The sequence below is a fragment of the Haliotis rubra genome, unplaced genomic scaffold, assembly GCF_003918875.1.
Source record: "Haliotis rubra isolate DU_JTF1 unplaced genomic scaffold, ASM391887v1 Scf277, whole genome shotgun sequence".
Taxonomy (NCBI): Eukaryota; Metazoa; Mollusca; class Gastropoda; order Lepetellida; family Haliotidae; genus Haliotis; species Haliotis rubra.
This window is the reverse complement of record NW_025766858.1, coordinates 96,301-118,577: the sequence shown is the minus strand read 5'-3', so window position 1 is coordinate 118,577 and position 22,277 is coordinate 96,301. Positions and strand designations below refer to the sequence as shown.

The 22,277-nt window shown below is 40.9% G+C and overlaps 1 protein-coding gene across 1 annotated transcript in view; it reads right to left on the bottom strand.

Moving 5' to 3' along the window:
- Nucleotides 1-7,810: 7,810 nt before the first annotated feature.
- LOC124280948 overlaps nucleotides 7,811-22,277 on the bottom strand; it is a 51,503-nt gene continuing 37,036 nt past the window's right edge. Inside the window, exon 2 of the mRNA XM_046716954.1 lies at nucleotides 7,811-8,879. Coding sequence (XP_046572910.1) covers nucleotides 8,250-8,879 — 630 coding nt within the window. The 3' untranslated portion in view covers nucleotides 7,811-8,249. The remainder of the gene's footprint in view (nucleotides 8,880-22,277) is intronic.

The window sequence follows — 22,277 nt, the reverse complement described above, 5'->3', positions numbered from 1 at the left end:
GATGACATATGTCAACCAAGTCAGCGAACCTGACCACCCGAAACCGTACTTAGTCGTATCTTACGACAAACATGGGTTATTGAAACCAATTCAAACCCGGATCTTATGGGGTATATTATGTCTGGAGTGAGTGAGTGAGTTTGGATTTACGCCGCTTTTAGCAATATTCCAGCAATACCACGGCAGGTAACACCAGAAATGGGCTTCACACATTGTACCCATGTGTGGAATCGAACCCGGGTCTTCGGCGTGACAAGCGAACGCTTTAACCACTAGGCCACCCTATCGCCCCTATTCTGCTTGGAAAGACAGGAATTTCCAGTGAGTGTACCAAACACAATTTGATGGCAATAACCGCTCCCTCAGCGCAGAGTCGGGGCTAGAAAGGGAAGTGATAGTGAGGATCAAAGCTGTCAGGCCCAGTGACGTGACTGATTGGTGTCAACGTACCCCAATGTCGGGAGGCGTTGCTCATGATATAAATCACCAGCCCAGACTCGTTTATTTACCAGCTGTCATCGTATAGCTGGAATATCGCTGACTGTGTCGTTAAGCCGCAAAGGGACAAGCGCTGATTGGTCATTTAACCAGCCAGGTAATTACAGTGCAAACAGTCCGGTGATGGATGACCACTCAATGGTGGCAAGCGGACAGAGGACCAACACATACATCACATTGCCTCGCTGTCAGTGATTGTGTGTATTATATTCTCATCAATGCAAACAGTATGGATTATGTTTATTTGCATATGAAATTATCAGTATTTTATCGTTTGATATTCTCAGCACGTGACAGTACATCTGGGATCACGTGACATGATGTTTGATAGCAGAATAGTGCTCCCCTTTAACTTTTCGGCAAATTTCGGGCGTTGGAGTAGTCTAGTGGTTAAAGCGTGCGCTCGTCACGCCGAAGACCCGGGTTCGATTCCCACATGGGTACAATGTATGAAACCCATTTCTGGTGTCCCCCGCCGTGATATTGCTGGAATATTGCAAAAAGCGGTGTAAAACTAAACTCACTCACTCACTCTGGCAAGTTTCCAAATTCAAAATTCATACAAATTCAATTATGCAACATAAACGCCCCTTCAGGTTGCCATATATTTCGGTCAAATCTCCCTTTTTTCGATCAAACACTAAATGACCTGGCGGGCCGTGTGGGGAATACACATTATGTCGGAAAACGACATAAAATCCTCCTCATCAGCATCACGGTGCTGATAGTGGAATCACACGTGTCGGATCGGATGACTTCCTGTGATGAGGCTCGCTTTCAGGTTTAAATGTAACTTCGAGTGGATCGCTTCTGTATATCAGACACAATATCTACACCGATACACACTCACCAACAACCTTTGTCACTCAGTGTATATCAATTCCTAAGTGTTAAAGTGTTGGCTCGTCACGCCGAAGACCCGGGTTCGATTCCCCACATGGGCACAATGTGTGAAGCCCATTTCTGGTGTCCCCCGCCGTGATATTGCTGGAATATTGCTAAAAGCGGCGTAAAACTAAACTCAGTCAGTCAGTCATGACGTCAACCACCGGACTCGAATATTTACAGACCGCCGTCTTATAGCTGATATATATTTTTTCCCAAATTTCTATTCCTGTAGACATATTGCATAGTCAAGATATGTATGTATTATACAGGACATGAAGAATAAAAATATTAAATAATAAAGGTATCAATCATTCTTTCACATAGCTAGAATATTGCTGAGTGCGACCTTAAACAGCAAACACAACGTTTTCTATGCTTCCTTGCAAAGGTTTAGACTCACTAGTGTAATTGTAGCCACTTACTTCAGTCAACTGTTCTAACTAAATTTTGCAAAATATTCCATACTGTTTAAAGGTGCTGTTTACACATGAACTGATGTATTAGAAAACAAATTCGTAACGTTGAAAACATTATTGTCATGAGTTCAGTAAATGATGAAACTCAGTGAAAATTGGCGAGACACCAAAACGCAGCTGTTCACATGTGCGATATTTGCACATGCTTTTCGGCAATTTGGTGGATGATCCTTGTGCAATTCATCTACATAAGGTTTTCAGTTGGTTCCCCCAAGTTAGTGGAGAAATCAATCTTCGAAGTAACCATGTATATATACATAAGTGAAGTGAAGTGAAATTGGGTTTAACGTCGTGCTTGAGAATATTTCGCATAACATATAGTGAGTATTTTAAGTGAGTCTAAACTTTTGAAAGGAAGTATATATGCAGTAAAAACTGTCCTGGTACAAAATCAGTGTTTTAGTCTTACACGCAGTTTTATTCAAAATCTAACATACCACTAATCGCGGATATTCATCAGATCCGCTACTTCTTGTATTCGAGTTACGAGCATGACAGAAGCCAGTGATTATGGGTTCGAATCCTATATTATTCTTATGGTGACCCTCCTTTGTCACCATCATATACATGTTGTAGGTTTCACCAAAGCGGTTCTAATGGTGTTGATCTCTGGCAGCTGGTTTCCACTCGAATATTTAAAGACCGACGCCATAGCGCTGGAATATTGTCGAGAGTGGTGTTAACATGCAAACAAACAAATTACAAACAAACCCGTGGTCTTCCTGAAAGAGCGTCTGCCCGGAAAGCGGAGGGTCGTTGGTCCGATTCCTGGCTTCTTTATCTCATGTTAAAACATGGTACTTGTTGTTACCCTGGAGCTGGGATTAAAGGGACGAGGACTGATCGGCTCAGAATGTGTCTTGATGTAATGTTAAACTACAGCATGTTTCTCTCGGGTGGTTAGCACAGTGAACGCATTTATGCTCGTCGCTACAGGAGTCAAATTTCCCCTGACCTCCCTTTCCATTTGACCTCATCACACAGGGGGCGGTGGGGTAGCCTAGTGGTTAAAGCGTTGGCTCGTCACGCCGAAGACCCGGATTCGAATCCCCACATGGGTACAATGTGTGAAGCCCATTTCTGGTGTCCCCTGCCGTGATGTTGCTGGAATATTGCTAAAAGCGGCGTAAAACCATACTCACTCAGTCAGTCATCACACAGAGGGCGAAGGGGTTCCATAGTCTCTGGCGGTGGGGTAGCTTAGTCTCTGGCGGTGGGGTAGCTTAGTCTCTGGCGGTAGGGTAGCTCAGTCTCTGGCGGTGGGGTAGCTTAGTCTCTGGGTGTATATAATTTTGTTAGAAACAAACAGTGCCTTTTAATTCGAAAAAGAGCCCCAGTGAGAAGGGAGATGCAGTATCTGAAGAAATCTCGACTTGTTTCATTCAGGGCTTCAGCATTGCATAAAGGACTGGACAGAACAGGAAATAATGCGTTTCAGGGACAGACAGACTATTTATCACACTTCACTTCACGCTCACTCTTATCAATTTAGGGGCGGTGGGGTAGTCTAGTGGTTAAAGCGTCCGCTTGTCACGCCAAAGACCCGGTTCTATTCCCCACATAGGTACAATATGTGAAGCCCATTTCTGATGTCCATAGCCGTGATATTGCTGGAATATTGCTAAAAGCGGCGTAAAACTAAACTCACTCATTCACTCTCTCACCTGCGGCGGAAAGCCATAGTCAGTCACCCTTATCAGTATGACTGTAAATGGGCGAGTTTCTGTTACATTCTCGGGAAAGTGCCCACTTCCGTCATATTCAAGACGTTTTTATCAGACGTGCATACACCTGACGTTCTCTCTATGCAGTTACGGTTAAAATTAACTGTACTTTTGAAGAAAACAATAACACTCAAAACTGACGTTTAAGCGAACTGAAACACACTTGCTATTTCGCCCATTTCTCAAGTCTAATCATCTTTGAAATCGAATCCGCAGTTTCTGCAGCTTCAGTTGCACAGAACATGAGTCGTCTCTATCTTAAATTACAGGATACTTGCAGATTGATTTTCTCAGACGCAATTCTAAATTCTCTTTCAAATTAAACAAATTTTAGAAACATAATTGAAAGTTGATTTTCAAATGTCAACAGAGACGACGCCAGGGTTAGGTTAAGGTCGAAATCAATAGAATTGGATCTAATTTACGACTATGTCATGTATCTGTAATTTGATTTAAACTTTCATCGTAACGACTGAGGTAATGGGGAAAGAAATGCCGACTGTCTCAAGATATGGTTGTGGGGCGAAATTGCGATTTAACTGGTGGTTAGAACATATATATAGTATCGTTCCGTTCTCTGAGTGTGATCGATGATTTCTCAGTGCCACATCCTTCTGTTATTAAAGTAAAAGATTTCATATAATATCCTGTAATCTGGACTCATACTCAGGGTCTGTATTACATAGGAGGATCCAGATGGGGGGAGGGGGGAGGAGGAATGAGCACGACCCCTTTTGCCTTGAAACTTTATTAAATGACTATTTCTCAAAAAGCTGTATCCGCCCCTAAATGTATGCACGACCCAAACCGAGCTGCTCTGAATTGACCGACAGCACGTTTTCTTCTTCTTCTTCTTCTTCCGGGGACGGTGGGGTAGCCCAGTGGTTAAAGCGTTGGCTCGTCACGCCGAAGACCCAGGTTCGAATCCCCACATGGGTACAATGTGTGAAGACCATTTCTGGTGTCCCCCGCCGTGATGTTGCTGGAATATTGCTAAAAGCGGCGTAAAACCAAACTCACCCTCAATCAGAGTCGGCGTGCTCGTTCTATCTACTTAACCACTGCGGCCCTGGCATTGGCAACAGTGAGATGAGTAATCAGTCTAATGACCAACCAATACCTTATTCTGCTGTGGCAGGGGTGTATAAATCAATTCATTTTGAAACAGAAACTAATTTTTGTGAGAGTAAACATTCCCAGAATCCAAAAGATATTACTCCCAAAATTGGAAAACTGATGTGCACATTAAGCCAAGGATTTATTTAATGAAGAATTATGTCGTTAAAAATCCATTCTCTATGGAATACTGTAAGGGACATTCTCGCGATGTCGCATCCTCGCACTTTTGGCATTTTTAGCTTGTTTCCAAAGGTCGAGATCGTGAAAATGCGAGATCGCGAGAATGTCACTTACAGTATTCCATAATTCTCGGCCTAAAGACTGTGCTTTTTCCCCCAAAATTGTTGTTGCACTTACATAGCTCGAGCCTCGTACTGAGCACACAAGGAGGCATTTAAATTTGATTCCAAATACTTTTATAATACTGAATTAAGTTGGTTAGAAGGTCGTTGTGTTGTTAATAGAACATCGACCACCTACCATTAAGCAATTACAAAAAATACTATTTGAAAATAAATTAACTTAAAAAGAGTTTTCCTGTGCCACAGCAAATGTGATCGACTAAGGAATTTGAAGAATACCGTATTTCCTCCAGATATTTTGGCCATTCTGTGCAACATAGGAGTGCTTTGTGTAGTAATCACCTAAATGTTTCAAGTGATCAGGAAAGGTAACATTATTATAATTATTGCTCATGATATCAATCACTGGATAGTGAGTGAACGAGTTTAGTTTTACGCCGCTTTGAGCAAAATTCCAGCAGTATCACGGCGGGGACACCAGACATGGGCTTCACACAGTGTACCCATGTGGGGGAATCGAACCCGGGTCTTCAGCGTGACATGCGAACGCTTTTACCACTAGGCTACCCCACCGCCCAATCAGTGGATAGACTGACAGAAACTGTATTATAACATGCGGTCGTCCAGTAGATTTGAAATGATTTTGAAATAAGATCCAGGGCAGCTTCAGCTGATGCTTCCTACTTTATATGCTTTTGTTCAATGCTTGAAAGTTTTCCTCAACACGTTTGAAATATACATGAAGGTTCTACTTCACGAACCATCCAATACAAAAGACATCGTATAAGCATGGTCTTGACTGGTCAGTACTTGTCCATCTGTCGCGTTGGCGTAAAAGTCAACACATAGGAACTATGGCTGTGTTTGTACTGGAGCCATGTGACGACCGCCTTCTTGTCTTTCTTCTGTAAACTGGAAAGAGGGTACCAGGCTCGCAAGAGTCATATAAAACCGGAGGAAGAAAAGAGGTCCCCAGCAACAAATACTAGTCGTTATCCGGTGGCTTTCTGCTCAAAGATGCATGTCAGAAAAGAGTGCTAGCAGATCGGGTCATGGTTGATGATATGTCATCGAATCGAATCCCCCATACGCAGGTTAATGCTTATGATGTCCGCATCTGTCCAGACTCCATTATTTACGGACCCTGTCGATTTTGCTGTGTTCACAACGAAACTTTGAGATGTGGATCTTTCGGTCATGGGTATGTAGATGATCTGTTATTCCCCTATATCTAGCATTTTGTAAACCTACTCTAACCCCGTATCCATTCCCGTGGTTCCAGCGATCGCTAATTACAAGCATTTGATTTTCACGAAGATTTTACCTACCAATAAAATGAAGACACAAGGAAAAGGTGAGTGAGTGAGTGAGTGAGTGAATTTAGTTTTACGCCGCGCTCAGCAATATTCCATCTATATGGCGGCGGTCTGTAAAAAATCGACTCTGGACCAGACAATCCATGATCAACAGCATGAGCATCGATCTGCGCAATTGGGAACCAATGACATGTGTCAACCAAGCCAGCAAGAGCCTGACCACCCAATCCCGTTAGTCGCCTCTTACGACAAACATGGGTTACTGAAGGTTCATTCCAACCCGGACCTTCACGGGGGACAAAGAAAAGGGAAAGAATAAGGTAGGTAACTCGTTATACCTAGGAAACAAAGCCACCGTATTCCTGGACATGAAGGTATCCATTCAAAAACATTTTTCGGGGTTTTCCATTTTGAGTCAGCCAGTTTTTCAGCTGAATTTTCATGTAAACTATGTCAAGGTCAATGGAGTTGGCCGCTACGCTGATGATGTTGCCAACCCAAATTTCAGGCTGGTTTGCAACTGGCATTCTGATCGGTACGTTAGGACTGTAGCGTAGCCAACCAAATTCGCAAATTGAAAATATTAATCAAGGGCAGGTAATTTGTGATTGCGAGAATACATCCTAGTTTGTGAAGGTTTACTGAAATTCGAGCCCATGTGAATGAGACCTATATCTTCATCCTGGCCTTTGTGCGACCGTGAACAGAAACATCAATCCTTTCGGAGAGTACTTCGATCGCTGCCATTCTTGTTCAGTTGTGACGCCTAGGTCGTACAATGCGATTTGTCCGAATCTCAAATTATCCATGCTTGTCAGCACAGTACTATGGTCACTAATACGTTCATCTGTAAAGAGGGAGGATGTGGCAGTGGTCTTCAGGATCAATGTAAGTCCATTGTCTCTGTGTTATCTGACAAGGAAATACCTGCTATCTTGATACACGACATGACAAAAGTAAAAAGCAAACGATCAGATGAATCTTGAATACATGATCCTGAACTTTCAAAGAACTCAAGCGCTAAACCTCATAACGATATAAAGTCGTTCATAAATTTTATCTCCCCCTACAACACACGCACACGCACGCACATACACACACAGACACACACAGGCCTGGAAAATTCAGACTGAGAACAACCCTCCAACCTGGTCGTTACAGGTGACATTGTGGTTGGATCGGTAACTTGGTCTGTCGTAGTTCCCCGACATTGTGGATCAGTAAATCAATTCAACGTGTTCTCATTTCTTACTAATGGTACTTGTAAAAAGCAACAAATCCTAAAATGCGCATTGACATTCTGTACAGTCTGGAAGTAGTTCCAATCTGACCTCTTTTTGTATATATAAAATAACTCTAATGCATACCGTTTTTTTCGGTTGCTTTTTCCTGCCAAAGAAAGCGTGCTACATCGCTATGTCATTCTCGCCTTGGCATCTCTGATGATGGATTCACTATCCACTGGAATCAACATGACAACGATCTCGTGAAAGTAACACTTTAATAATGATATGGATAGCAACATCGACGATGTATTAACAGGTGAGAGCTACTTAAGCCAAATCCAAGAGAAAATAAAGAAACCCACAGTCACAAAAATGAGCCTCGTCATAGCACCAGTAGTTGAAATAGCAAGAACAAGATGACGTCATCCAAGAGATGAAGCAGAAGACACCGATGTACCATAGTTGCTCATGAGAAAGAATCTGGAATATTTCCTTCGCAAAATATATTAAAAAACGTTGAGAGTTCACTCAGATACATGTTGACAGTCGATACAATGTCCCCAGTGCTGTGATAATGTGCATTGTAATCACACTATTGTGCAAGCTTACACAACGTTTATGTTTTTCGTTTGACCTGCATTTGTATGATCTGGGTATGTTTCAGCAGATTGTACTTCAATGTATGATAGTCACTTGACCTTCAACCAATGATATACCTTCCTCCGTTCAGCACCAAGAACTGACGTGCACCATATGGCCTAAAATTTCTTGAGTTCCCGGTTCTCTGATCATTGTCCCATCCAGAAGATCTTTTGGAACTCTCCTCCGGGACGTAGTGCTCAACAAAGTACTGCCATCCATCCGCAAGGCGGTCCATCACGTTCTGCACAGCCTCTCCTTCAACATCATCCGTGTCCTCTGGTTCGTACATGGCGCTTTTCTTCCCCCTCAGCAACGCCATCAGGTTGCTAGGATACGCCCAACGATCGTTACTCGGCCTGGGCTCCTCCACCCAGCTTCGCTTGGCACCACGTAGTATTGCCATCAGGTTGCTAGGATACCGCCATCTCTGGTTGTCGTATCTGGTAGGCATGTAGGAGCTGTAGTAATAACTGGGCCTCTTCTCCGACTCTGCCCATCTTTTGGAACGCGTGGGCCTGGTTTTTGTTGCGCCAGTATTTTGGTGGAAGTCCCATCCTTTTACAAATTTGTCGATGACCTCTCGGAGTCTTGTTTCATCTGATACTTTGTCGTATGACGTCGTCCCAGTGGAATGTTCCGTTCTCTGTACTGAAGCTGCATCTTGCTTGGATTTGTCACCATTTTCAGGCTGCAAAGAAACAAGAGTAGAAAATATATGTGCATAATTACAAGTTCATGCTAAGTCGTATACAGTAAAATTGCGCTTGAGCGGACCCTGTTATCCGAAATGCTCACGACCTTGACCTTCTGCTGGGAATGCTTCCGTGCCTTGTTTGAGGCTTAGACCATATCCGCTGTTGTCAAGCAGGGCTGTTACGATATTTGTACATATCTTTAGGTCCTGAGGATACCCTATTACAAATTTCAACGGTCCTTATTGGAAATATTAAGATCCTGTGAAGAAATCTAATGTTGCAGGGTACTGCACTATAAGATTTAATAATTAATTAAATAGATACTTCAAATAGAGGGCCTTCATACTTTTTCTCAAGAATTTTGCACACTGATTGTCATTGTTGGTCACTCGGGACACTGTACATAGTTTTACCCGCGTCAATTTTATCCATTTACTATAAAAGGACGTACTTTCTGCGTCGAGTAAAACCCTTGACAAAGACATTTCAGATTAAGTAAATTGATGTGTCTGACCTATATTCCATAAGGTTATAATACATTTACATCTAATATTAATTTTGCATCATGAAATTAAGATATCTTTTAATATAAATGTGGAAACAGACAAAAAGTGGATAAAAACGAACTAAACTCAAAATAAGTTTTATTTCACACAAAGGTCAGTATCGAATCACAAATTGTTCACTGATATCTATACTTCACGTATCCTGGGTCCAATGTGTATAATTTCGCCGGCAGCATTTCGCTGCGTGCGTTTTTCATTATCTACAGTAATCCGTTCCGTCCTTTCAGACGACAAGAACGTATTAACAATTTTTTATCACGTCACGGTGCCATATTTTACGTCCTAAAATGTCAACAACGTAAAAATAGGCGCTAATGGAATGCCAAATGGCGCTTCTTTTTATGCTTTTGTTTTACACTCCGGTTCCAATTTCCACTGACTTTATTAATCTTGGCACGAAAAGAAGACACCTTATAATCGCTGGCGTTGATTCCGCAGGGTTTTCGATATGCATTCTTAAATTACTTTGCTAGCGGTTCTATGTAATCTTTTAGTATTGATTATGTCCCCTTTCGTCATCACCGCACTTTGGAGATTGAAAGTGTATCAATATCGTTTTCATGCCAAGCTTTAGCATATGTAATGGATGTTTATCTCTGATGTCAACCGCCTCCGTTGTGTTGTGGAGACGTCGGTATTTGATGTAATACTGCCTGGAGCTCTGGATTATACAACAACGACTGGTCGGCTCGAAGTCCGAATAATGTGGGTTATCTCTCAGTGGTGGTATCCACGTAAACGTGCGGCATGGTATATCATCTAGACTAGAAGAAGCAGACATGCACCCACGCATGCAAGCGCGCACGCACACATTCTTGTTTTCCTTTTGCTGTTGTGTTTTTGATTAACGCTCAGCAATATTCCAGCTATATGGCGGCAGACTGAATAATCGAGTCTGGACTAGACAATCCAGTGATGAACAGCATGAGCACTGATCTACGCAATCGTGATACAATGACTTGTGTCAGTCAAGTCGCCTTTCGCGTTAAATATTATTATTTTCAATGCATTTATCATCGTGCGATTACATTGCTTTATAATTCATGCTGAACGCATTTCAAGTGTGAACATCCGGGTTAAAACTGGTCTTCAGTAACCCATGCTTGTCGTAAGAGGCGACTAACGGGAACGGGTGGTCAGGCTCGCTGACTTGGTTGACACATGTCATCGTATCCCAGTTGCGTAGATCGATGCTGATGCTGTTGATCACTGGATTGTCTGGTACAGACTCGATTAATCACAGACCGCCGCCATATAGCTGGAATAGTGCTGAGTAAGGCGTAAAACTAAACTCAATCACTCACGCATTTCAAATGTGAAGCTGAATTTCAAGATAAAAACTTACATATATTGACATTTTCTTTCACAAGTAAAGGCCAATTACGCAAAATAAACTCTACACTCTAAAAAAAACCCCAATGCATCAGCTTTCCAGCCATAAAAATACATTTTCAATTATATTTAGGCTCATGGCTTTAACACAAACAAATGTCAGGTAATTAAAGCTGAACAAAATGTAATTTCCCAGTTGAACCCAACCATTACTCCTGATCACGTTTTTTTTACCAATGACAGATTAAAACATAATGAAACTCGTCACCGGTGTCTCTTGCGTTGTGCAATGGGCGTAATCAAAATGCTGATGGTATTTTGTTCCATCTACTTTTCCCTTTGAAGTCCGAAAAGTCTGTATTTATTGTTATTAAGTTATGTCTCCAAATATATTGGGATTTGAAACTTATATGAAGTACATTATTAGGTATGTTTCTCTTGTACTTGTTATTCATGTGATCTTTTTTTGTGGGGTGGAGAAACTGTTTTGAGATTGCCATGCATTACTGAAACCCAGGTTATCCAGATTGTGTTTTACAAAGTTTATATATTCATGTTTGTAATGGTTATATGAGATATAATCTGATAAGAACATGATTTATTTACGATTGGGACGACCTTGATCAACTTTGTACCTGTTTAGACCAATAACACGACACATAGTTTGGGATGTCATTAAGGGGGCGGTAGCCTAGTGGTTAAGGCGTTCGCTTGCCCAACCCGGGTTCAATTCCCAACATGGGCACAATGTGTGAAGCCCATTCCTGGTGTCCCCCGCCGTGATATTGCTTGAATATTGCTAAAAGCGGCGTAAAACTAAAGTCACTCACTCACTCAACTGACGTAAATAAATAAAGGTTAAAAACCCGATTCTCCAAATACCATTTTTGACGGACAATAGACGTTTTAGAAATCGTGACGGTACATTTTAAAAAACAGATATGTTGTTAAAACTCAAGATGGATCGTGGGGAACCAAAATTGTCTCTCGCCGGCCACACACGCATACACGCACGCACGCACGCGAATTAGCATATCCAATGACACGATAGCGGATGCAGTGATTTTTTTAAACTATTGAAACGAAACGAAACTGCTTTGAGGCTAGTTCGGTGACCAGAGCTATAGCTCATACAGGTACAAAAAGAAGATGATTAGGAGAACATAGGCAGTGATTTCATTGCTGGAAGTGAATAAGTATTGACTAAATTCAGCTTGATTCTTCAGGATTCTGATGCTCGGCGTCTTGAAACGCCAAGAGTAACAGTATTGCACTTAATTTTGAAACCCGTGAAGATCCGGGTTTGAATTGGTCTTCAGTAACCCATACTTGTCGTAAGAGGCGACTAACGGGATCGGGTGGTCAGGCTCGCTGACTTGGTTGACATGGTATCCCAATTGAGTAGATCGATGCTCATGCTGTTGATCACTGTATTGTCTGGTTCAGACTCGATTATTTACAGACCGCCTCCATATAGCTGGAATATTGTTGAGAGCAATCCAAACTTTCATTTTGATGATTCCCTTGACTGGTCTTTCAGGGTCCAAACTAAAACTAATGCTACATTATGATGATGTCTGAATCGTACAGTAGTATTCTAGCGGAGAATTCGTATCATGAGCGAGAGGGTTCTTTCCCTCTTGTTGATAAATGACAAGTAACCTTATTATAACACTATCCCATAGGCTCTTTGAACACCAACAGAGGAATTTGATACACATCCCAGCATAACAATCAAATAATAACTGTAGACGTTATACAATTGACAGACTGCGCGAACTACCTCCCGAACCAACCTAATGCAATTGTGTAATTTGTTCCTGGAGCTCTTGACTGGTGGAGAGCACATGTGACATTAAATTAATTAAGTTGCATCCGTCAAGCAAATAAAACTGTTATTATTCATTTAATTGTTATGAAGAAATAACGTTACATTATCAAATTAATTATCATCAGTTGCCACGATGGGGGAAATACATAGTGTTGCTAGGATATATAAGGTGATCGATCACGTCGCCCTGGTTCTGATCATGTAACTGAGACAAGAAAAGGTCTTCAAAAAGATTCCACGAGTGTACACACTATTACTCCTCAAGTGACAGGTCATTTTCCCTATGAATGAGGCCACTCATAAATTATGTTTGCACTTATCGGCGTCCAATATAGTACTTGTATTCAAGCCATAAAATGAAACCCAAATCCATCGTAATCAGACACTAAGTGGAGATGGTTAAATTGGACGTTGTCCCTGACTGAGCAGAGCAAGCATACTGAAGACGTGTCATCGGAAATGAAGTCCATCATGTTGATTAATTTGGTCACCCTGAGAGCAACCAGCACATCTGCCGGTGACTATCAACAGAAGTTCCCCATGAGATTTGGAATGGGGGCTATGTTATTGTATTGACACAAGCTGAGCTAGTTTGAAAGTAAACATGCGTGAATGCTTAGTCAATAGAATGATTGCTTTTCGAGACTTTGCGTTCCCCTGCATATTATTGGCCAATTATATCAGTTGGAGAGCTCAATTAAGTCCGACCGATACAATTAAGATTATCGATTAGTACACACTGTATTGCAATGACGTGGAACAGAATCAAGCACTAACCCAAACGCTATTTGTTAATGTTCTCTACGCCTTTAAGCAATAGCAGAACGTACAAAGCGATAATTATCAGGGTAACCTCAGTTAAGCGGCTTAAATGCTGGTGACACAAACTGCAATCGAATTATACGAGGCTCAGAGTTGATGAAGAGTGAGTGAGTGGGTTAGACGCCTCTTTCTACCTACTTTTATCCTGATATATCACGCCGTGCTAGTATAATCTGAAAGAAAAGCCCGAGGTGCCACAGGGCTCAAAGGTTTACCATTTTGGTGACACCCACAAGTACTGGTGTGGTCCCAGAAACACTAGATTCCCACACAGGATCATCAATTGCTCGCGAGGCCAAGAGACGTTTTGGTATAAAGAACACTTATTGTCAATATATTTTCCATTGGTGCTGGGTTCAAGATGCACATAGTTTAATATGTCATAACACTTCCATTGTAGCATATGGAACGGTCGGGTAGCCCAGTTATTAAAGCGTTCGTTCGTCACGCCAACTCTGGGTTCGATTCACAACATGGGTTCAATGTGTGAAGCCCATTTCTGGTGTCCCCTGCCATTATATTGCTGGATATTGCTTAAAGCGGCGTAAAACCATACTCACTCACTCTAAAAATATTAAAAAGATAGAAGTAGGCGATTGAAGCTCAATATTTTTTAAATATGTTGTATAATGTTTAAATCAAACCTAAACTGTTCACTTTAAAAAAAAAATACTTTCACGGATATAGCTCTCATGGTAATTCGTGCAACATGACAGTCAGCATGTTGTAAAGTAATTCTTATAAGAACTGCAAGACGCAATTCCTGAAGGACATATCACTTCATGTTAGCTTGATGTCGCCAGTTCACGTTTACCACTTTGGTGAACATATCGGTCCCAATGTGGCAAAGTGGAAACCTTATCAAGGACCCATTCGAACCACTGAGCAAATCGCTGCATCAAAAATGTCAGAGCTTGATCCCACAACATGTAGGTGTAAGGAAGGTAACTTGAAAGTCCTGTATGTGAGTGTGGGTGGACGAAATATGGTTCATTGGGCTGGGAAGGTATTGTTGCAGAACGCTTGTTATGAAACCTAAATGAGCTTCAACAATGCAATCAGGGAAACTATTGTGCATTAGTAACCGCAAACCATCCACAAGACTAACATAAAGATGTCCGATCAGACAGATATTGGATTACACAGACTCCACTGTATTTCCTGAAATATGGCCAACAGCCATTCTATGGCAGCGCTGATCATGGAGGTGTACAGAAGGAAATTTGAAAGTCCTATTCTGTATGTGTGGGTGAATGAGATATGACAGATATCTGGCTCACTGGACTGGAAAAGTATTGTTCGAGAACTAAAGGACATGGGCATCAACAATGCGATCAGGGAAACTATTGTGCATAAGTAACAGCAAACCATCCACAAGACTAACATAAAGATGTCCGATCAGACAGATATTGGATTACACAGACTCTACTGTATTTCCTGAAATATAGTTAACAGCCATTCTTTGGCAGCGCTGATCATGGAGGTGTACAGAAGGAAATTTGAAAGTCCTATTCTGTATGTGTTGGTGAACGAAATATGACAGACATTTAGTTCACTAGACCGGAAAAGTATTGCTTCAGAGAGCTTGCTATGAAAACTATTGGACAGAAGCACCAAATGCACGATCAGGGAAACTATTTGGCATAATTAACCAACGCAAACTTTCCACAAGACGAACATACAGGACTGTAGACTGTTTCCTTAAATATCGATAACAACCATTCTATGGCTCAGCAGCTCTTGATCCCACAATATGTAGATGTTTATAAGATTGAAAGTCCTATTCTGTCATTGTGGATGGACGAGATACGACAGCTATTCGGCTCATTGGAACTGGAAACGTATTGTAACAGATTATTTTACAAAAACTAACGCACATGGTCTTATCCGTACGTATACATATTAGTGTTGGGAACTGGTTGAAACCTCACAATTCATAACTGGCTCACTACCAACGAGCAATCATCGAAAAAAATTGGTTAGCATAATTCTTTAGATATTCCTATTCAGGTTGTTATTGCAGATAAGTATAATCTCTGTTGTTTTTTTAATATTTGTTTAATCTAGAAACTGTGCAAAATGCATTTGCAAACTTCACGTCCAGTGTAAAATGATGCAACTTGCTACTAGTGATGACTAATATATGATGAACATAACTTCCTGGAGTCTTCAATAAATATTCAGTCATGACTTTTCAGTAAGTGAAAAGAGTTTTCTAAGAATTAAACATGTTTCAGGCTCTTACAAGATATCTTCCATAAGCAAGTGTTTCAAACACTAAAACAGTTTGCACAGTGGAATATGTGTCTATTGATAATCGAGACTTATTAATCGCTGGGGTTGACCTTTTTTATTTACACTATTTTGGAAACGTTAGATGTTAATCTAAGTCAAGACCACGCAGAAGCACCTTCTCAGTTAGAAAAAAAAACATCCAAGTTCCATACCGAATTCTAAATGTTTTGCTAATTTCTTAAATTTGCTGATCAAGAGTTCCTAAAGAGTCCTATGAATGGAAATCACATATTTTCCAGCTGTTCACTTCAATGATCTCTATTCCTAGCCCATGCGTTGCTAGAGAGTTGATTTCCATGCTACGTCAGTGTCAGGAAATATTCTGAGGTGGAATTAGTTCCAACTGTTCAATACTTGTCTCTTTAATGTCAATGTAGCTGGAGGGTTGGAATGGTCGTTGACGTCCCCAACCACTGCTTTTCAAGGCCCCGTCTTCATTATTTGCATATTGCCTTAATGTCGTTGTCTGACTGGAGCATAAAAGAACATTCACTCACTTGCTATGGCCACACTGATAAAATACCCCGAGAGCTGAATGAGAACACACTGGCGCAATTTGAAAATAACAGCTGTTGATACTGGGACAGACAAACAAATAAGTAATCAGTTATACATGATATGCAATACAGTTTTGTATTATGTTGTGTTATATTTGGGATATTATATATGGTGTAGTGGGTAAGTGTCCGCTCGGACAGCATAAAGTCGGTGGTTCGATCACCTGACCTCGTGATACAAGACGTAAAAATGTGGTACAACCGGTGTACGTACGGAACAACAGAAGCAGTCACACACACTCTGGCATGGTCATCATTCCAACAGTGCAATATTTTATAAGCCAGTATATCTGGATTAGCTTCTCACATAAAATAAAACATTGCCAGTTTCTAAGCGAAACACACATTTTAGCCTTGAAGCCAACTTACAAACGTCCTCATTTTCTCCAAATAACAGACAATTACACTATTGCTACACACACACACTCTCTCTCTCTCTCTCTCTCTCTCTCTCTCTCTCTCTCTCTCTCTCTCTCTCTCTCTCTCTCTCTCTCTCTCTCTCTCTCTCTCCCTCTCCCACTCCCTCTCCCTCTCCCTCTCCACATAACCAACATAACCAACATACACTTACACCACTCATAGTTAATCATACGTTATTGTGCAATATAGGTTGAATTTACTGAGTGAGGTAGTCTTCCTGGGTGAAATTGATGCTTGTGCATGTATGTTATTCTTACCCTATCACTGTGTCTTACTCCCCGCGGCTATCTATCTATATATCTATCTATCCGTCTGTCTGTCTATCTCTCCTTATCCACAACTGTAGATGTGAATTCTCTTGGTAGCACTATAATCAACATTAGCTTCACTAATCCTCGTTTGCTGTTAGCTGAAGCCTTGAGCATATACGAGTGTCACCATGAGACCACTCTTGTAACACCTCATTAAGCACAGCCACTTCAGTCTATGTAATAGCTTGTCCATGGTGTTAACGCAGATGGTCAGGTTACGTTAATGCTGCCTGTAAGGTGGCCATGTGCTATCATGTAGCACTTAGTTTACACTGTGGTTTTATAACAGGCCGCGCAGAGCGATTTAGATCAACGTGTCAACCGACTGATGTTGAACTTATTTTCATTAACCACTTGGTAATTACTGAAAATACAACGCCAGATAACGACTCTCAATTATCCAGTGAAGAAAAATAGCGGTAAAAGTGTTATGAATGGTTCGCTGAAACATCAATGATGACATAAATATAGGTGGGATTTCAACACATGAATAAATACTATGAACTCTTTGAAGTTACAGTGTAATAATTGCATATGTGTTCGAGAAGGTTGCAAAATACAGACTTTACAGTGCAGTGATAACAACTGGTTTGTCGCTGGACCAGGTGTTCTCAAGTAAAATATGATTGCTCTGAAGTATATTTTGTGAACATTTTTATTCTTTACGATTTTCTATTGAAGCTAGGAATTCTTCGAATAACCTTCGTAGAGCCCCGCTTTGACCATCCCTAAATGTCAAAGTTGATGGTTAGAGTATGTGATCGATTATTGTCAAAATCATGAACACCCACACATTAAAAATCCAGAATTCAAAAACCTTTAACCAGAATACTGAATCGTTAAACAAACACTGTCTTGGTCTTGGACGATGTGACGGTTCATTTGTCGTTACGTGGAGACAATGCTTTGTAATTCCTGTAACTATGTTGCTTTGAATGGTTCCAAGATAATCAAAGAAGCACCCGAGGCTGGTAGATGCATGATTCACAATAGCCATGCCTTATAAGTTAAACACGTCTCCCACGGCATGCATATTGCCAGGATAAGTCACCATCCTCTTCATCAATGATGTAATTTGATCGAAGTCCACATTCTAACATGAAGGGATGTGGACTAGCTTGAGGAGAACATTACAATATGTGATTTCAGAGACACCAATATTCTCTTGATATTTATCGTTGAGTTTGATCTTCCGCAAAGAGGTTTTATTGATGTACGTGAAAAGATGTTAGCATTACAATAGAGTTAAAAGGGCCGGAAGGACATAATGTTTATCTGACTTTACTTTTAGTGAGCTGTTTCGTTTTACGGCCAATAGCTTCCTAATGAAGGACGTAGATTTATCTGGGGGCTTTAAGGTTTTACACATTACACATTTCTTTTGCTCATTTAAATTATCTTAAAAATATTTTACATTCGTGGTAAAATACTGTAAAGACATGGTTTAAAAACAATTTCTGATTGATGTAAGGATAACGTTTGGTGATGTATTTGTACTTCCCTGTAGGGGATGAATTATACAGGTTACAAACGTCGCATGTTGTGACATTGTGCTCCGATGCAAACATTGTCATACATGTGACTGTTGAGACACTGTGCTCCGATGCAAACATTGTCATACATGTGAGTGTACATGTTGAAACACTGTGCTCCGATGCAAACATTGTCATATATGTGCATGTTGAAACACTGTGCTCCGATGCAAACATTGTCATATATGTGCATGTTGAGACATTGTGCTCCGATGCAAACATTGTCAAACATGTGAGTGTACATGTTGAAACACTGTGCTCCGATGCAAATATTGTCATACATGTGCATGACATTGTGACACCGTGCTCCGATGCAAACATTGTCATTCATGTGCATGACGCTTTGACACTGTGCTCCAATGCAAACATTGTCAAACATGTGAGTGTACATGTTGAGACATTGTGATCCGATGCAAACATTGTCATACATGTGCATGACGTTGTGACACCGTGCTCCGCTGCAAACATTGTCAAACATGTGAGTGTACATGTTAAGACACTGTGCTCCGATGCAAAAATGGTCATACATGTGCATGACATTGTGACACTGTGGTCCGATGCAAACATTGTCATACATGTGCATGACGTTTTGACACTGTGCTCCGATGCACATATTGTCATACATGTGAGTGTTGAGACATTGTGCTCCGATGCAAACGTTGTCATACGTGTGCATGAAGTTTTGACACTGTGCTCCGATGCACATATTTTCATACATGTGGGTGTTGAGACACTGTGCTCCGATGCAAACATTGTCATACATGTGCATGAAGTTTTGACACTGTGCTCCGATGCAAACATTGTCATACACGTGAGTGTACATGTTAAGACACTGTGCTCCGTTTCAAGATTGTTCTGTAGGTATATGTTGAGAAACCGGGCTCCACTACAAACATTGTTATATATGTACATGCTCAGATACTTTGATTTTAAACCTTGTTCTACAGAAATGCCATTGTGCTCCAGTGCAAACACTATCCTTGACCAAAGTACCACTGCGCTTCAGAGAAAACAGTGTTCTACATATTAAGCCACAGCTCTTCAACCTTGTTCTATAACGAGCTCTATCGTGCGTCAGTGCAACAGATAACAGTCCAGCCTTTGGCGCCGAGCACCCAAGTTCACTGCCCACTGGTCAGTTTTAATGACACCTCCCACATGTTTCCACTAAAATAGTCAGTTATGCTTTCCGATAACGATCACAATGGTTGCCAGTCTGTGGTACCAGCTCTATTTCTATATCACGTATAATCCTATTTTCCACATTGCACAAGCATGGCTCAAAGCAAATCATACTTACTCAAGGGAAACTGACGCTCTTTGTGTTGTGTCGTGACATTTAGCCAATAATTGATCACGGGCTTGTTGAGGTAAATACCACTGTGAGTCTGGTAATTCAGTTGTCATAATTGGCCATATGTACCGCCACAATTCTTATTTCCCGGGTGAGTCACGTGGAATGATTTCGCTAACGCCATGGCTTGTTCTTCTATGGCTGTTATGTTGGAAATTACGAAATGTTTCGTCGCGTTTACCAATGGTCATTTGGAATGCCATACATTGCGACCCCGATTAACTGCCAGAACCTGCCCGAGGCTTAAAGTTTGTTAGCTGTCTGATAGACTCAGAAGAATTACGTAGTTGTTTCCAGAGACTTTTGTTTCATACAGAAAAAACATAAGTAAAGATTTTGAAAATAATAGCTTCACGTGAAAGTGATCTATGTACTTAGTTTCTGTATTCAAATACTAGTGTATAATTTGAGGATATCCCTTATTGTACAGAGATACTTGAATATATATTGTGGATATCCCTCACTGTACAGAAATACTAGTGTATATATTCTGGATATATTTCACTGTACAGAAATACTAGTGTATATATTGTGGATATATTTCACTGTACAGATATACTAGTGTATATATTCTGGATATCCCTCACTGTACAGAAATACTAGTGTATATATTGTGGATATATTTCACTGTACAAGAAATACTAGTGTATATATTCTGGATATCCTTCACTGTACAGAAATACTAGTGCATATATTCTAGATATATCTCACTGTACAGAAATACTAGTGTATATATTGTGGATATATTTCACTGTACAGAAATACTAGTGTATATATTCTGGATATCCCTCACTGTACAGAAATACAAGTGCATATATTGTGGATATATTTCACTGTACAGAAATACCAGTGTAATACTAATGTAGAAATACTAATGCATATATTGTGTATATTCATCGCTGTACAGGAAAAATAGCGAATATATTCAGGACATCCCTCACAGTACAGAAATACTAATGCATATATTGTGTATATTCATCGCTGTACAGAAAAAAATAGTGAATATATTGAGGACATCCCTCACTGTACAGAAATACTAATACATATATTGTGTATATTCATCGCTGTACAGAATAAAATAGTGAATGTATTGAGGATATCCCTCACAGTACAGAAATAGTGATGCATATATTGTGTATATTCATCGCTGTACAGAATAAAATAGTGACTGTATTGAGGATATCCCTCACTGTACAGGAATACTGGTGGATATGGTGTGATCCGACCACCACATCCATTTAGATGCCTTTTCGACAAGTATATACTGCTTGGAGATTCCTGACCCGGTATCCTAATAGGTTGAGTGGGATCAACATTGATATCACAAAATACATGTCAGCTGTATTATCAGTGTCGTCAGTGAATGACATAGGCTATGATGAAGCTGGGTGTTCGCGAGCGGAATCTATCTTCCCCGCCGTTAGCACTCATCACAAACACACGCAGAGGTAAGTCAATTATTCACTTGTAAAACACGAGAACACTTGATTCCAGTCTAAATGGGAAATTGCATCAATATTGCCATTGTTGCTTCAAATTGTGAAATGTTTCCCACGTGTGTACTGTAAAGCAATGTGTCCGCATGAGTGAGTGAGTGAGTTGGGTTTTACGCCGCTTTTAGCAATATTCCAGCACTATCACGGCGGGGGACACCAGTAATGGGCTTCACACATTGTACCCATGTGAGGAATCGAACCCGGGTCTTCGCCGTGACGATCGAACACTTTAACCACTAGGCTACCCCACCGACCCTGTACTGTTGGATGTTGGAGCGAAAGAAAAGGACCCATGAAATGGTTTGTGTTCACCTGTAGTATTGGAATGGCACAAACGATAAGTTTTATTACTTGTTCTTGTGTATAATCGGTGATTGTTCACATAATACAATTGCAACCTCATCGCGTCTGTGCAAAGAATATGATTTGAAACGGAATAATTATACACAGTAAGGCTTATAGGGACGATTCACGTACGCGCGCACGTGTGATTGTGTGCGTGCGTGTGTGCGCCCACGTGTGTGGATAATGCCGACACCGGGATACCAGGCCGAAATTTAAATGAACTTATATGACTAACACGTGACCCGTACTTGTTTGTTTCCCTTGAGGCTAGGAAACAACAAGTACCACCGACCTAAAGGGAGCCGCTCTTTCCTCCAGCATATTGAGGCTGTCTTAGTATCAGGAGGTGATAACTCGACAGTGACAGTGAACTCGAGTCTGAAGGCTTTTTTGGACCAAATATAGCAGTTGGACAAACCCAGTGTCACTTATCTCCCTAAAAATTGCTTTTACATTTGACAAATCGTCCGAAGACTATTTTACCCTTTCAGTTATCGCCCATCTGCTGATCAGTGAACCGATTGGGCACT